This window comes from Patiria miniata, unplaced genomic scaffold (genome assembly GCF_015706575.1).
Source record: "Patiria miniata isolate m_02_andy unplaced genomic scaffold, ASM1570657v1 HiC_scaffold_23, whole genome shotgun sequence".
Taxonomy (NCBI): Eukaryota; Metazoa; Echinodermata; class Asteroidea; order Valvatida; family Asterinidae; genus Patiria; species Patiria miniata.
In genome coordinates, this window is record NW_024037062.1 from 9,233,217 (window position 1) to 9,250,825 (window position 17,609).

The following is a 17,609-nucleotide window of genomic DNA, read 5'->3' on the forward strand; positions in this document are numbered from 1 at the left end:
TGCTGAATTGCGAAGGACGCGGCTACAACGTGGTCGGGCCGCTGGCACGTAAAGGCGCCTATGGCTGCCGGCCACATCGACCCATATATGACCACGGAGCACAGCCTGAGATCGAAAGTGTTTGATTTTTCTGCAATCTTCAAGTTTTGTGCACGCCTATATTCGAAGGCAGTTCACACATACATCTAGACTCATAGTTGTCACAAACGATCATATTTACATAACTATGATACATCTTGACCATTAAGCAAACTTGTTCAGTTGGTAAAATCTCAGAGATTCTAGAAAAATTCTTCACCAAAAAATAATTACCAACACACAGTGATGATTGGTCTACCATGTGCAAAAGCTTCATTTTCAAATTGAATTTACAAGAAACTTTTAATTTGCTACATTTTTGTTATATTGCCCACTGCGAGTGTCTTTTTCAATGTGCAAAAGTTTGATTAAACATCACACCAAAATAATCAAATTAATTAAATTTTCAAATAAACTAAGATTTCTTAATCTACTTTATTGCACTTTACACTTATTTTGTTCACACGTTCAAAATATCTTCATATAAAGTATCTATATGTACACTGCCGAATCGGAAATGTCTTCAGCTTTCTGGTTTTATTGGAATGCTGTTGTTATTGATGAAAACCACACTTTTAGACCGTGCATGACAAGATCTAAAAACAAAATGTTTCCAAGGTAAAACAATTTACCGTTCTGAACCAAAATATATAAAAAAAAAAAATATAAGGAACAACTCAGGTTGACTCAAAATACAATTTGGTTTCACAGACAAACTTTCTGCATTATTTTTTCTGTTGCAAAGACTCCGCGAGTCATTTTGAATGACCGATACAGTCAGAATTTTGTCGTAGTTGCTCCTTTATTCTTTAAACATCAAACTTTCATGTACAGTGGAACGTCGCTATACCGAACACCGCTATACCGAACATTCGGCTACACCAAACATCAGCCTTGGCCCCCGATCTTTGTGTACAAAGCGTATCAAACATTGTTGTTGAAAAATGTCAACAGAAGAGTGACAAGTGACTATTATTTATTCATAAGGTGGAATTTTTGCGTCAGGGTGATGTAAATCAAATTAGGTTTTGTCCTTCACCGTTGTATAAACACTGTATGACTATTATTTCCCCAAGGAATAGAAGGGGAAAGCCACCCATTGCTGTCGGTAGTAAGCTCAAAAACCGCGTAATTGCATAATTCAATTGTCGGCAAGTGTTCAAAGTCGTCTTTCAGTAACAACCAGGGTAAGCAGGTTAAAGTTCTGAAGGGTGCTATTTATTGAAATGTGAGTACCAAGCACCAGCAGCTAAAATCGCAGCACCGAATGATCGCTATTACAAACATTTTCTGTGGATGCCGCGATGTTCGTTATACCGAAGTTCCACCGTACTTAAATTGAAATCTTTAAAACAATAATTTGGTTTGACGGCTGTCCGAAACGTGTGACCATTTTCTTCACGTGCGTACCTTACCAGAAAGTACTACTTAAATTTTGAGGAGAAATCAACAATTAAAAGATGGTTAAATACAACTTCTCCACACCAAACAAAATGTTTTTCTTGTTCTCTTAAGCCACAAAAACTAAAGGCCAGTAAAATTCTCCCGGTATGTACAAACAACGGATTTATATAACACAGGATTCTCTCGGAAATAAATGTTCTCTTCTTTAATATGTTACAGTTAAATATACAAACTGATATGTGCATTTCTCTTGTACGACGAGCGCACACATGCTAATACTGTTTACACACTTGTATGATGCTTGTGTTTCAAATGATTTTTGCGATCTTAGGAAACCACGTCTACGTGGCTTCGTTTGTTGTTCTCTCACGTTGCATTCAGAACTCGCGGGGAAAACACCATTCCACTTAATTTCAATACGTTCAACGATTACGCACAGTCGTTCAAAATGTCTGCACCCACGACGCATCCAAAAGTATTCTCCGTGAGAAAGAGAAGTTAGCGCTTTAGTAGCTCAAAACAGTTCTACGATTTCATTTCAATAACATCTCTCTCTTTCGACACTTGTAGTAAGCCAAGTGTTGAGCATGTATCAAATATAGATTCAAAAATAAGTGCAATTTTGCAGCCAAAAACTAAACGCTTCATTCCATCACGTTTAAATCACTCAAAAATATTATTTTTCCCTGTTCATTTTTAGCACAAACAAATAAATACAGTGTGAAAAATATAAAATACTTTTGAGGCAGGAGTTTCTGTGTAAATCTCAATATACTCAAAGTCATGTAATATTTAACAAATGTACTTCAAGTAATTTTTGTCAGATTTTAAGCAGACGTGCTTCAATATGCAAATTTATCGTCTGTGACCTTTTTATCTTACAAAAGTTTCTTTAAAAAGAAATCCATTTCTTTGATTTCTGACACAAAGGAAAACTCTTCTGCTTTTGTTCTCTGAATTTTTACCGACAGAACTGTGAAAATATTGCAAATTTACGTCTTTAATGAGAAAAAAATGAACCTCAGCTGGTCAAGCCATCGTGCACATTACTATTGGGCCATATCGAACCTTGGGAGTCTGTGACTAGACTAGTCAGTGTCTGGTACCAAGACTTCACACACAACGTGAGCTGGTGAGACTTGCACGCTCTATACAGTGTAAAAGCCAGTGTATACTTTACGCGAAAGCAAACACAAATTTGTGAAGTCAAGACAATTTTATCTCGCTGTAAACTCACAAAAGTTGAACACATTTTAACTCCGGCAAATTTTGCAGCGACTTTTTGTGACGTCAAGTCGGCTTCGCACTCGTACGTACGGGCCATAATAATAAATACTGACGGTTGATACATATACTGAAGTTTTGAAGAGTGCAGTAATGCAAGGACTAAAAATGTAACTAGAAAAAAAAAAAGAATTAAAAGCTTTATTGGCAATTTGTGTTCATGTTCCTTAACTTTTATAAGACTTAAATAAGACAAAAAGTAGTAATACCGTTGCACTTAACAGATTGAGTTGACCTCCGGCCCCAGTTGACCCCATGTGACCTTTGACCCGTTATTCCACTGTCCCCTGGTAGCCAAGTTTGTTTCCTTTGTTGACCCACCGGTGACGAATGCAGCTGACTATCCGCGCGTCGTCTTCGTCCAGGTCGTGGTAGTGAAGGTTGTCCAGTGTCTCGTAGGCGCCGATCTTTCGACCGGTCTGTTCGTAAAAGACAAGGAGCTCGTAATCGAGTCGGCTGCGAATGTTGGGCAAGTTCAAGCAAGGACCAGTGGTTACCTAGTGGTTGGTTCGTGACGTATCTAGCGCATGCGCACTGAAGTTGAAGTGGGAACGACTCTAGTCGAACTATGGTGACCAGCTCCACAAAAAAGGGTATTAAGTTGCATTGAGCATTATTGTGTAATGGCCTTTTCAACATTGAGAGGGTGAACATTTTTTGTCAAAATGTGATTTTCATTTTTTGTCATAAATGACATCTTTAATACCTACAGATTCAGGTTTCATTTACAGAAATGTTGATTTTGATGAACAAAAAGGAAAACAACAACCATTTTGTGTGCATCATTCTGTTGTTCTACCACAAAGCCTGCTATTTCAAAGCCCGTTTTCTCAGTTGTGTAATTTGAACTCCAAGGAAGTAATGAATATGCAAATACGTCATATATCCAGAACGGGAGGGGCTATGGAGCTCTATTATATACCAAATGAAAGCTTACATTGTGGGCTTTCCAACCATGTATATAACTCAATTTCACTTTATTTGCGACATAATACCCTTTATTGTGGAGCCGGTCACATTGTCATGTCAACTACCGTCACAAAATGGCGGTCGCACAATTATTCAACACTTGTTGTTTCTCTTTATTTACACACTAATAGTGATTGTGTATAGTTTAGGACATCTTACACAATCGCCAATATTATTGTACAATGGTGACAAAAGTGACATAATGGTAAACTAACATGCAGAGATGAAAGTGGCCTTGGCAAACCAAATCTGAAATTGCGTTGGTATGTTTGGCAAAGTTTGCGGTAATCAATGGCTCAACACCGTGTGGTTGTTCTTGTTTCTACCTACAACCTTTAGTTTGAAATTATTATGAAAAAACAAAACGTTTTGTGGAAAAATCGTTAAATAATCATTTTTTTGTGGAATCGTTAAAAAAATCTGGAACCCCACTGGAAAAGTTTCAAAAAATCTGCTGTCAGATTAAAATCTGAAAGGTTTCATCTCTGAACACGGAAAAACTGTGCAATGAAAATGACATTTAGCGTTCACAGTTTCGTTTTCCGCCATTTGTGTTGATAGTTGGTCCCCTCTGCACCATGCTATGGAAATTGCTATTGATAACCAGCTATAAATCGTTGCGCGACCAGCCGCGGCAGGCTGGTTCCAAATAGTCGACTAGCGTAGTCAACCATCGTCGACTAGACAGAGTTCCGGACTAACTTAGTCGCACTATGGTTAACGATAGTTCTCGCGCGAACTTTTTCAACTTTTTTTCAAACTACCCTCATCCAAAGGGGCCTAGAAAATAAATTGCGACCAACTTTTTGACAGACTTGATTACTTCTTGAGACTACTTTTACCTCTATCATCCACGTGGCAAACTTGCTGGTCCAATTGTTGGGTCTCTCGATGTGCAGGTAGCTGTTGAACAGGATCAGGTAGATGTAGCGCTCCAGGAAATTGAAGCTCTGGTTGCCGAGTTTGGCGGCCGTCTCTTCATCTTTGGCCAATTTTATCTGAGGAGATGCAAAGGAAAAAGTGAATTTGACATCACTAAACATTTGCGGGAGTTCAAGGAGTTCAACTTTTGCAAATTCATGGTGTAACTACTTTATTAATAATTAATTAGACATAATTCCAAAACCTCTTTAACCTCTAGTCATGAAATTTATTGGGTATGTTCATATTAAAGAGAATGTACAACATTTGCTTTTGCTGCAATTATCAGAAATAAATGGATTTGGAGGATTAGTATGTTATAGAAAATATTGTTAACATGACTTGTTTCACGTTTTGGGCTTGTAGATGCTGAAAAAACCCAAGAAAACCAACCATGTTCTTGTAGTCTGGTTCCCTGACCCCACTAAAGATGAAACGGAGCAATTTGTAGACTTTGGGGAATTGCAAGGTCAGAGAATCAGTCTAGCAGGCTTGTACCCCTTCACAGGTGTGTAATCAATTGCAAAGAAAATGCAGAATAACTAATTATGAAAAATTAGGGGCAGTTTTTGACAAAAAGCCAGTTTTCTCTAACGCTGGTTGGCCGACCAGCGTTGGAAAAATACCATTTTTCTTGAAAATAACAGCACACCAGGAGCCACGATTTTACAGGATGCTTTAGACTGTCATTCCCTAACAATCCAGTGAGGTATTTCATGATAATTTGATCATTTTGTGTTCTGATGTTTGCAAATGTTGTATCTTCCCTTTAAGTTGTTCTATGCATGCACCGAGTTTCATAATTTTTCTTCAGTTGATGGTCGAGACCTGAGGGAGGAATCTGAATTTGAACCCTCCTTGAAGACTAGGAGGGTTTTTAGACGGACTCACCTTGTTGTAAGTCGAAAAGATTGTCTCTCGTTGATGGTAGTGCATCGGGGTCATCGTTTCCGAGCATTTGTCTAGCATCAAATCCACCTCCCGTTTGACCTGTGGCCCTGAGGGCAGCCTCCGCACCAGATTCATCACGACCTGTTACCATAGAAACGGCATCTTTAGAGTTATGTTTTTGGACACATGTAAGAGTTCTATCAGCAAAACGAAAAACAGTTCACACACATCCTTATATGATTTGTTTTCGTTTTGCTGAAAGAACACTTTTTTTGTGATCCATGGACATTTAAATATAAAACTGGTCAAAATTCTGTAACTTGAAAAGTACATGAGTGATTTGAATGATTCTTGTACTAAAAGAAAGCTTATGAATTGGGCTTTCATATCCTAGATTTTGAAAGTGCTACATGCAGAACTTCACTAAGACAGTGGTCCTGACATTTGGGTTTCGTTTTTTTCCCCGCTCACCCGGTACAGTGATCGATAGCACAATGCTAATTCACCACTGAAGGGGGCCTTCATGATAGAATTGTTATTGCGTCAATCCAAAAATGTTTTTGCTTCTTCATCATCAGACAACACTTTGGCCCGAAGGACTATTTCTTGAGACTAACTTACCGCAAACTCTCCTTTAGTGTATTCAGCCTGCGGCACGCTGATTCTCTCCTGTTCCTCTAACTTCACTCCAACGGGAAAACCCTGAAATAAAATTCAATAAATACAAGAGACAAGCATGAATAGAAATTTGATCTCTACACTCAAAAGGTCTCCATTTATTATTCAATTATCTAATGGATTTTCAGGGTCAATCTGCTCCGTTCACAAATACCCCCTCACCGGCAAAGCAAGTACAGTTGGGGGTGACCGACCGACGCCATCTTGCCTGACTGCAAGTCATTGCCGCGAAGCGCGGCCACTGCGTGTACATAGTACAAATCCCCTGGTGTACGTGCGTCACAAACAAGGAACGGTGCGCGTCAACCAGCGAAATGTCCCGCCCACGGGACGTCGTTGCTAGGTAAAAGGGCGCCCTCTTTGCTGGCGCACGGAGCCCATAGTATACAAATAATGAATGTTTATGAGTGCAAGGGTGAGAGTATTTTCAAGAGTTGAAGGATGGAATGTTGCATTCAACGAGGCGAAGCCAAGTTGAATGGAACATTGCATCGTTCAACGAATGAAAATACTCTCACCATTGCACGAATGTAAAATATTCATTATTTGTTTTATATAACATCCAAGTAGATCTTTGTCATTCAATTAGAGGATAAAACTATAAGAATAATTAAAATTTACAAAATTATATTCTGGCATCCACTGTTTTTTTCCCAGCTTGCTCAAAGTTGAAAAAAAAGTCAAAACATTAACAATTTGAAAGTTAATACTGTAAGTTCTTCAAACAATGCAAAAAAATCTGCAAGGCAAGTTCAGTTCGTAACGATGCATCTACATGTACTTTAACGGGAAGTTCAGTTCGTAACTCATCCAAGTTTCAGGGTTTAGGAATGGCCGCTGTTAACGAACTTTGCCTTTGTCTCGGTACATTAACTGCGGCTATCCCCCAACCCGGTCATTAACACGCAGTGAAGACCAAAGATCCTATGAGCTCCGTGCGCTACCAAAAGAGGGCGCCCTTTTACCTAACAATGACGTCCCATGGGCGGGACATTTCGCTGGTAGACGCTCACTGTTCCTTGTGTGTGACGCACATACACCAGGGGATTTGTTCTATTTACACGCAGTGGCCGCGCTTCGCGGCAAATGAATTGCAGTCAGGCAAGATGGCGTCGGTCGGTCACCCCCAACTGTACTTCCTTTGCCGGTGAGGGGGTGCTTGTGAACGGAGCGGATAGCGCACGTTCAATTGATCAAAAGGGGCGGAATGGAAATGCACAGTGAATGGAACCAAAATGCACGGTTATGACGTAGGCCGTGCAACGGTTCGATTAATGAATGCCGCGTGACCTTCAATCCTCCAATCAAATGTCAAGGATTTGCTTGGGTGTTACATAATTCAAGCTACTTTACAAGGGTAATCACAATGTTGTTTGGCTATGTTTGAATGAGGAACAATGTGGAATATGAATTTGTTTGACCGAAAAATGTCGATTTTTTTGTAGAAAAACTACAGCTTAGAGCAAGATCTCAGAGCCGAGGGGTCCAAGACAACCGCCAACCTTTTGATGCCAGATGACGAGGCCGGCTGCGGCCATGAAGACCGTGGTTCTCTCTTTACCGCAGTCGCAGTTGAAGACTAACGCCGGGCCGTCCTCGTCCGTGTAGATGTCCTTGAGATCCTTGATGACGTTGACTAAGAAATCAAACTCCTGAACAACGAAAAGAAAAGAACAAAAATGATGAAGAAACAGTTTGTTTAAATATTTTGTTTATGCACTGAAGCGGATATGTCACTAGACTGGGATATAATGACCAGGCTTGGGCGATATTTACGTTATACCAGGGTTCGACCTTAGCGTTAGTCCGCCCGCCAAAATGCGAGTAAAAACAGCGGCAGACAAGTCAAAACCATTCCCTTAGGGGTGCACGCCAGTAAATAGGTCTAAACCAATTCGCTGAGCTCATGAATAAAAGTTATACCCTCAAACTTTTCTACATTAGAGAGTTTTTTGAGAATTGGGGAATTGAAGAGATATGGCATTGAACCTCTGGCCCGGACTTGGGGCTTTCAATTCCGAGCATTTTGGATGCTATTGGGCTCGAAAGTGGCACTATTTTGCCATGTTGTGGAGGGATCCTTTTTCAAGGTGGCTACTTTTCCGAATTGGGGAGAACTAGGGGTCGTCTTCTTAGGGTGAGAATTTGTTGAAAAGTCAATGGTCAACCCAACAAAAGTTGAAGACAAAAATGTTGATCATCAATTTTCTGTGCAGCTGAAATACCTGTTCTGAGTATTTTTCTAAAGAATTTTGAAACATGGGTATTTAGCACTAGTGTCTATGGGAATTTTAATACAGGATTGCCCCCTTGGTAGTCCGTCTGGTCATGGGCGTCACGAGGCCCCCCCCCCCCCCCGAAAAAAAAAAAAAAAGAAAAAGAGGAAAAAAAAAAGGAAAGAGAGGTGCGAAGCCATATTGCTGTTAATTTGATGGGGGAGGGGGGGGGGGGGAGGGTAATTCCTCCCTCGCTCCCGCTCGGAAAAATGATATTTTGAGAATATAATGAAAAAGTTAAGGAGTTTTGCCCAAAATTTGCTTCGCCCCCCCCCCCCCCCCCCGGAAAAAATCCTGGCAACGCCCATGCGCCTGGTCTGTTAAAATTATTGTAATCAGGCTTGCCAGTTTCCCAGGTATCCACGGAAGTTTTTAAAAAGCGGGTCGTGGAAAAATTAATCTGACACTGACGCGCACTTGGCTTGTTTCATGCTGTGGTGCTGTGGAATCTTGCCCCGAGATTGCTAGTGTATAAAAGCAAGAACATCGCCTGGCTCTGCGTTTTGTATAGGTATAAAAAAGCGCGAAAAAGTACAAGACACAAGACGCCGTACGCATTCCTTTTTATGAATGAGCGTGTCGCAATAGCGCCCTCTATTCACTCTGGGCTATTAGTCCGATTCTATATTTTTTTTCACATGCATGAATGCGTCGGATACAGACAGCACTGCACGTACAAAACTCCTTGACAAATCACGGCCAACATAGTGTAAACTGGTCGAAGTTGACATCGCAAAAATGTTATGAAAACATCGGCGGGGGGGGGGGGCAAAGTCCAATAAAAAACCACTCGCAGACTAGTGGAAACTCCCGCAGACTAGTTAAGGCCAAAAAAAAAAGTCTCCGGTTTCTGGTATAGAGCTTACCCAAAAAGTGGTGCGGCGACGCGGCTTTTTTTTTTTTTTACCTGATTTTTTTGCTTCAAATGTCGGCTGATGACTGCAAATGGTGCCCGACTAAACTTAGTGCAAATATATGGGAGTCCAGAGAGGCCACATAAAGCTTATTCTCGACCATAACCCAATCTAAAAACACGTTAAAATTGTGCAGCAGCAGGATTCCAGTCAAACCAGTGAGTTTGGCGGTTTTGAGACATCATCTTTCATTGAAAAAAACCTTTTTCATTTTGCCGACGCGCATGGCTACGGCGACGCGCGCGCATACCAGAAACCGGAGACATTTTTTTTTTGGCCTAAGAGTCCGTTTCACGAGTCCGGCACACTAGTAAAAAAAAAGTTAAGTGCAAACCCTGAATACTGTGTAGTCACAATATTTTTTGTGACTACCGACGACAGACACATGATTTTGCCGACAGAATGACAGAATGAAAACACCCTCTTCTAGTGATGTCCATGATATTTTTTTTTGGGTGGTTCAATTGCCGATTGAGGCTCTGAATGCCGATTGAAAAGAACCCCCCCCCCCTTCACCCCCTAGTTACTACGGCACTGTACGCAGACTTACTCTTTCCGGGGGCGAGCCCTCATACTCCATGGCCGCAACTCGGTGGTAGTGCAACTCCGGCGTTATTTTGCATTGATTTTCAAACATTTCTTGCAGCGTTACAATCGTAGAGAACTCTTTGGTTATTCTGGGATCTGTGATATCCTCATAAACCTGTTAACAAAAGGTAAAGCAACAAAATGTCTGTAAAAAAAACAATCAAAATCCCCTATTGCAGACCAATATTTGCTTTTAAAATTTGATGTGGTCCTTAACCAGTTCGAGTCGGGATTATTTTGACAAGAACGGAACGAGGCGCGGGATTACTTTTCACTCGACCTCAAGCCAGGCGGGTTGAAGCCATCATCCTCGGGCAGCACACTCATATTTCCGGCCTCGCTCGCTGCGAGCGGGTTGCTGACAGATATTTCCCAGCCTCGCTCCCTGCGTGTTTATCTGTCATCCGTTCCGAATACAGCGAAACTTTTGCGTGTACACATGGCCTCCGGCGCAAACTGGTTAACAGAATCCAAGTATCGTAAAGCAATTATAAATAATTAATATCAATAATTTTTTAACTATAAGTAGACACAAATATTTTTGGGGTCAAAATCTCACCTGGACTGGTCCATTCAACTTGAGAAATTCATTCTTCAGCTGTCTTTCGCGATCCTGAAAAAAACCCAACCAAAATACATAAATTGCAAAAAATATATTTCCAATTTGGGCTTTTAATAAATAAATTAAAAATGGACAAATTCCACACTGACCATTTTTCCTAAACAGCTAACGGTTTCAGTTCTTATCTGCTATGTGAGTGTTGAAAGCAGACGATCTTGGACACTAGTGGACCACAGGTGGCGCCCTTTGTTGCGGCATATTTTTCGACAGACACACGTTTTTTCTGGACATTTTATTTTGCTGACAAAACTGATTAACTTTAAAACCCCACTTCTGATTTCATTTTCTGAATTTTGTGAAATGTAACTCGTGACTCGGATGATTGGACTCTGTATTCGTGACTCGGGACTCGGACTTGACCCACATGACTCGTGGCTTGGACTCGACCTCAATGACTCTTGACTCGAACTCAAAAAATGTGTGACTCGTTACTCGGACTTGACCCAAATGACTCGGAACTTGAAACTCGACCCAAATGACTTGTGACTCGGACTTGGACTCGACCAAAATGACTTGAGACTCGGACTCAACCTCGTAGACTCGTGATTCGTAATCAAACTTTGTGACTCGTGACTCCGTCTCGACCCAAATGACATTTGACTCGGAATTACACTCGACCAATATGACTCGTGACTCGTACCCGAACTCCATGACTCGGGAAGCGAACTCAAAATATGTGACTCGTGACTCAGTCTTGACCCCATTGATCTGTGACTCGGACATGGACTCAACCAATATGACTCGCAACTTGGACTTGACCAATATGACTCGTGACTCGGACTCCTCCTCAATAACTCGTTACTTGAACTCAAAATTTGTGACTCAAAAATTTGTGACTCGTGACTCAGACTTAACCGAAATGACTCGCGACTTGGACTCAACCAATATGACTCGTGACTCGGACTCCTCCTCAATAACTCTTTACTTGAACTCCAACTTTGTGACTCAAGACTCAACTTGATCTAAACAACTCGCAACTCAGATTTGACACTCAGACTCGGACTCAAGGTTTGATGACTCAAATACGAGCCTGCACCCAGCCTGACTTCCATATGATTGACTTGAGACACAGAAAATCATACCTCGAGTTCTTCAACAGTGATTCCCGGTATGAACACGTTCCGCGTGAGCGATTTGAGCTTTCTCGGCGTGTATGTAGCTCCGTCGCATTCCAGTACCATCTCCCCTCTCAGCGTGAAGATATGGACCGAAGAATGCGTGTACTTCTCCTTTGTCAGGTACTGAACTACTTTGGATAAACCCTGGCGAAAAAAAAGCAGGAAAACAATCAACATGTGACTTGTCACTGCAAAAGGAGCTTAAATTGTCCATGAAATTAATTTTTCTGAGGAACACATCTTGTACTCCTGAGAAAGCAATATTGCAGAATCTCGATTTCAATTTCAAAAATTGGCGAGTCGTGTTTTGCGTTGTGCCCGAAATCAGACAGAATAAGGAACACGTTCTCATTCAGCCGATTGCAGCTAAGTGACGTCGCGCACTGAACCGATGAAACATAGCAACCGTGTGCGCATGTGTATCACGTCAATGCCTGCGCGCACCCATTCACAGATTTGACTCATTACAAACCAACTACTATTGGAAATCTAAAAATATCTCCGTTTTTTAAAATTCTGACTTCAATGTTTTTTTTTAAAGGGGAAGGAACACTAGGTCTAGTATCCGGACTTACCTCTCTGCAAGGTTGTGCCATGCCAAACACCGGTAACCCGGGGACCCGTCTAAAGTTGGCTACTTTGACCTCTCGGTGCGAGCTCAGCACGTCCAGACCGAGATACTCATCTGCAACCTGTGTCAAATTTGAAGGAAAAAAACCCCAAGATTACCACAGACAAATTCCTCAGATTTCCCAAGACTTCAGGATGATGTATCAGAATACCAGGTTCCCACAGATAACTTAAAATGAAATTCCATGAATTTTCCCAGGACAAAACTAAGGCTTTCCATGACCAATTCCTACGCTGTTTCGGCATCTTAGGAGCCAATTTACAATACACTGGCCAGTCATCACACTGAGGCAAGGGACACCACTCCCTTTCAGCCTTCCAGTTTGACACAAGACCACTGAGCACCACAAAAGCATCAGAATGGTGCATTAAACATGCAACAAGAATAGAGCATGCATGCATAAAGAGGAAGTATAGTAAACTGGAATGCAAACTGGAAGACGGTCATAGCCAAATACTACGCATCATCATGCATGGGTTGAAAAGGATTCCATGACCGTTTTTCTTAGAATATCAACTTTCCATGACTCTCGTAAAAAATCTCAAAAATTCCATGACTTTTACACAACTTTCCATGAAAATTTTTAAACTCCAGGATTTTTTCAGAATTTTCCATGACTGTTGCAGCTGACGACGTCACTTCAAATTGGACCAATAGTTCTGTAGATATATGCAATAGAAAAAATACCCCTTTAACCCTAACCGCCCCGAATCCTTCAAAATCCTCTTTGCCAAAGTGGAGGAATTTGGAGGATTGAGGTTACATGGCCAAAGTGCGTTACTGATTTCATAGGATGCACTTTGTCAAGGACTTGGGCCAGACCTTGTGTTGTTTTTGCTCAGCCTTGCACAAATATAGGCCTGGATTATGCTTGAAATCCTCTGTACTGCTCCAGGATGTCACTGGCCGAGCCTCAACATTTTGACAATCACTGTCGCAGGATTTTGCAGGATTCAGGCAGTGGTCACCCCTCCATGGACCATATTCAAGAAATAATGGAGGAATTTGCAGGATTGAGGCTATATATGCTTTTTTTCCACGAGGCCAATTGGAGGATTTTGCAGGATTGAGGCTACATCCTAGCAAAAAGGCCTAGGGAGTTAAGGTTAACGTGGTGGCACATGACGTCACTTAAACTATAACATATCCCTGTCTACGTACCTACACATTTTCGACCCAATCTGACTTGTCCTACAGAAGATATAAGGCTTTGAAAAATATGCACCTTTAAGCCTAACTCCCTAGCATAATTTACTAGGAACCATACCCATTCAGGCAAATTCCAACACCAACATGGGAAATTGTACACACACACTGTTGGACTTTGTTTCTGGAGGTATGCCAACCCCAGTGTAAAAGACCATCTGTTTAGGGGTACTGTACCTATCCCAACAGATTTTAACAAAACTTGCTGTTGAACTTTGATGGGTTGTGTTCGGTTAGGATTAAAGGGAATGTACATCTTTGGCTTTTGCTGTAATTTTCAGAAATGAACTATTTGAGGGGTTAGTACAATAGATCAAAGTTTGTTATACTGACAAGTTTGAAGTTTTGTGTTCGAAAATGCTGGAAAAACCAAGAAAAACAAAAATGTTCAAGTAGTCTGGCTCCCTGACTCCACTAAAGATGAAATGAATCAATTTATAGATGCCGGAAAATTGTAAGATAGGGAAACCAGTCTAGCTGGCCTGCACCCGTTTATGAACATGTAACCAATAGCAAACAAAATTTGGACTGAAAAAAATGGTAAATTTGGAGTAGTTGAAAAATAGTTAGGTTTTTCCAACGGTGGTCAGCTGACCACCATTGGAAATTTATACAAAATACCACTTTTCTTGAAAATGACTTCACACCAGGTGCCATAATTTTACAGGATGCTTTAGACTTTCATTTACCAACATCCTAGTAAGTTATTTCGTAAAAATGTGGTAGTTTTGTTTTCCAATGCTTGCAAATGTTGTATATTCCCTTTAATGTGAAACCCCCCCCCCCCTTGGATACATGTGACTGACCAGTGAACAATGAGTAGAAATCAACAAGAAATTTCTCCAAAAGCCCCACTCACCAGGAATCGATTGCCCATTGCGAGGTGCATTCCCGGGGTGTTGTCCTTCTCAAATGAGTCCATATCGCCAAGGATTCGATAGAGTATCGGATGTTGCTGCATCCAGACCTCAAACGACTGGCAGAACATCTGGATTTTCTGCAGACACAAACAACAACAACAACAAATAAATAAATACAAATCTGGTGTTTTTACAGCCCATTTTACCAACGGTCTACAATCGTTTCACCATTATTATTACCTCCGTTCATTAGGCCATGAGACCAGTTTTGGGCTGCAGTTCGAGATCAGCGCAATCTGTTCTCTATTTATACCCATTTATACTCCTGGGTGGAGAGTGGCAATTGTAGTAAAGTGTCTTGCCCAAGAACACAAGCACCATGCATTATCGCACATGAGTCAAAGAGGCCATTTTTCAGCAGCAGTTTTGAGATCAGCGCAATCTGGTCTGTTCCCTCACAGGTACCCATTTATACTCCCGGACAGAGAGAGGTAATTGTAGTAAAGTGTCTTGCTCAAGAACACAACTCTCATGGCATGAAAAATGCAAGCAAGGTATTTTTTTCGACAGGGCAATGTATACTCAATACACGGCTCCATCACACACTTAATAGTGATTGAATGCGGTAGATGCTGCTATATTAGATTCGAACCAGCCAACCGATCCCGCAAGCTCGGTGGTCGAGTGGTAAGACATCTGCACTAGTAAGCAGGGGGCCGTGGGTTCGAGTCCCACCTGAGTACTAGCGAAGTTTCACAAGCCCTTGGGCAACACTACAGAGTGCAGTGTTTTTTAAAATAACGTGTTTACGTCCCACCCCGGCAAAAACCTTTAAAAAAAATTGACCAAAAAGAAAATCTGTTTTGAACCTGTTGGTGTAGGTAGCTGTTGAACAGAAGAAGAAAACAGTATCGCTCCAAGTATTTGAACATCCTCTGCAGAAAGAACTGCTTGGCACTTCCACCCTGAATTTAAAAAAAAAAAAGGCCAGAGAAAGAGCGAGTCATTGAAAAATCAATTAATTATTAATCAGTATTCATAAATACCTCTGACAGTTTACCCATTCCTATTGGTCGAGAGCCCGTCACGTGGCCGGTCTTAAACGGATGATAAAGACATGGCTGGCTGGTCTTAAAAACACTTTTCCAGTGTCACATGAAATTTGGACTCCTATGAAATCCGGTGCCTTTTACCATTTTATTGGTTGGACGTTCACAATCCTCACATAGGCATGCGTAAGACTACCAGTCAGTCAGTATTTCATAGTCCTCAATTCACAACGCACTCACCACAGCTGCATCTGAGCGTCATCGCGCAGTACGAGCGACGCGCGCGCCAATCTCCATAAAAGGAGTTGTTTACATTTTATTATATAGCTAAAGGGTATTTCGAAAAAACATAGTAAAATTGTTGAACAAAATGGTTGGAAAAATTTCAATTTTTGACTTGTTTTGATTATATTGGACCGAAAAGTTTTGATTTTTTTGACCGAAAAGGTATTTATGAATGGGAATAAATATGTCCTTGGTTGGTATTAAATACTATGTTTAAGACTGGTTGGAGGCTGAATGCTGATAATTACCCAGCATTCCAGACTCCAACCAGTCTTAAACATAGTGTTGAACACCTCCCAATCACACATTTATTCCCTTATCATTAATTATTGTTGTTAATTAATTAATCACCCGAAAGTCACTGGAAACTGGCTTTGGAGATACTTTTAATTTGGGGGGGGGGGGATGGAGGGAAAATCTTTTTTGGACAAAAAACTACAGATCATTTTGTCTTTGAGAAAGACTCTGCTAAAATAGAAACATGTCAAAGTTTTACAGGCTGCGATTCTTTAAGCAGATTATGTAGATAAATATAATGTCAAGTTACTGAAGCTCTGGGTTTGACACTGGATTCCTCCGACTCAGAACCTGCGATGGACTTGTGAGGAATTGCAATGATCTTGTACGGACTTACCGCAATTTCATAGTCCTCTTTTATTGCCTCCATCTTCTTCTTGCTCTCGTAGATGTCTCTCCGGATATTGCTCATTTCGTCACTTAGATTGATTAAAACGTCCACCTGAGATGACAAACAAAACCACACCATGAATTAACAACGCAGGCTTCAATTTTAATTCCTTAATGGATGTTATTAGAATTAAAAATGTACGCCGATCGTTCTTCTGACCTTCAACAAAACATGCATTCATTACTTTGTTGCCATTTCCGCATGATTTATGTATGAAAGGAAATCCTCTATAATCTCGCTCTAAAATTCTACTCTTTTCACCGTATACTTATCATTACTGCTGCTTTATTCAATATGCATGAGGAAGAAAATGTTATCATACATCTTTAAAGAACGCCACTCCAATAAGTTTGCAACTCTACCACCACGACAAGCTTAGAGATGTACTGTTCGTGCTCTTCAAACAAATTCACTTTGTTTTCCTCTTAGCTAAAAAACGGCATATACAGGGTTAAGGCATTGCATTTTTTATAAATACACAGAAGAGGAGTGTCATGGCCTAGCAGTTAAGAACACCAGACTCATGCTCTGGTGTTTCAGAGGCAACAGTGGCGTGGGTTCGAGCCCGCCGGGTGGACACTTGTGCCCTTGAGCAAGGCACTTAACCATTATTGCTTCGTCTTTCGGATGGGACGTAAAGCCGTACATGTAGGTCCCGTGTGTTGGGTAATCCAATGCACGTAAAAGAACCCAGTGACACTTATCGCTAAGCGAAGGGGTTTTCCCCGGTGTTTTTGGTCTCCTGTATAAACTCCCACACGGAGTATTTAGGAGATGAACCAACCAAGAACCAGGAATAAAGGCATCTGAGCCAGTGTCACTTTAATCTCTCATTGTAATATCATGATGTTTTCTCCCAAACAATACCATTAATCTCATTATCACGAATTATTCAGTTTAAAGCGCCTACTTATCAAAATAATCCTGTCCAGCCCTAAAATATAAACTACCTGACATACTTAACATAAATTTTTGATTTACAAGCATCTACTTTAAGTTATTGAATTTTGCATTGGATACAGTGAATGCATTTTAAAGAACAGCATTTTTTTTATCAATTTTACTGGCAAAACATTTTTAAAATTAAAGCCAGAGTCCATCATTCGCAGCTATCCAAAAAGTAACTGGCGTAATTATTGTTGAAAAA

General features: G+C 40.8%; 1 protein-coding gene across 2 annotated transcripts in view; it reads right to left on the reverse strand.

Moving 5' to 3' along the window:
• Window positions 1-2,438: 2,438 nt before the first annotated feature.
• LOC119731070 (paladin-like) overlaps window positions 2,439-17,609 on the reverse strand; it is a 43,486-nt gene continuing 28,315 nt past the window's right edge. The window contains exons 7-18 of one of the 2 annotated variants that reach the window (XM_038204081.1): window positions 16,409-16,513; window positions 15,310-15,405; window positions 14,440-14,577; window positions 12,319-12,435; window positions 11,708-11,887; window positions 10,563-10,616; window positions 9,966-10,118; window positions 7,728-7,877; window positions 6,169-6,249; window positions 5,548-5,688; window positions 4,578-4,733; window positions 2,439-3,185 (exon numbers count right to left, since the gene is read on the reverse strand). In XM_038204081.1, coding sequence (XP_038060009.1) covers window positions 3,039-3,185; window positions 4,578-4,733; window positions 5,548-5,688; window positions 6,169-6,249; window positions 7,728-7,877; window positions 9,966-10,118; window positions 10,563-10,616; window positions 11,708-11,887; window positions 12,319-12,435; window positions 14,440-14,577; window positions 15,310-15,405; window positions 16,409-16,513 — 1,518 coding nt within the window. In that variant the 3' untranslated portion in view covers window positions 2,439-3,038. The remainder of the gene's footprint in view (window positions 3,186-4,577; window positions 4,734-5,547; window positions 5,689-6,168; window positions 6,250-7,727; window positions 7,878-9,965; window positions 10,119-10,562; window positions 10,617-11,707; window positions 11,888-12,318; window positions 12,436-14,439; window positions 14,578-15,309; window positions 15,406-16,408; window positions 16,514-17,609) is intronic. The other variant, XM_038204080.1, reaches the window with a different exon arrangement.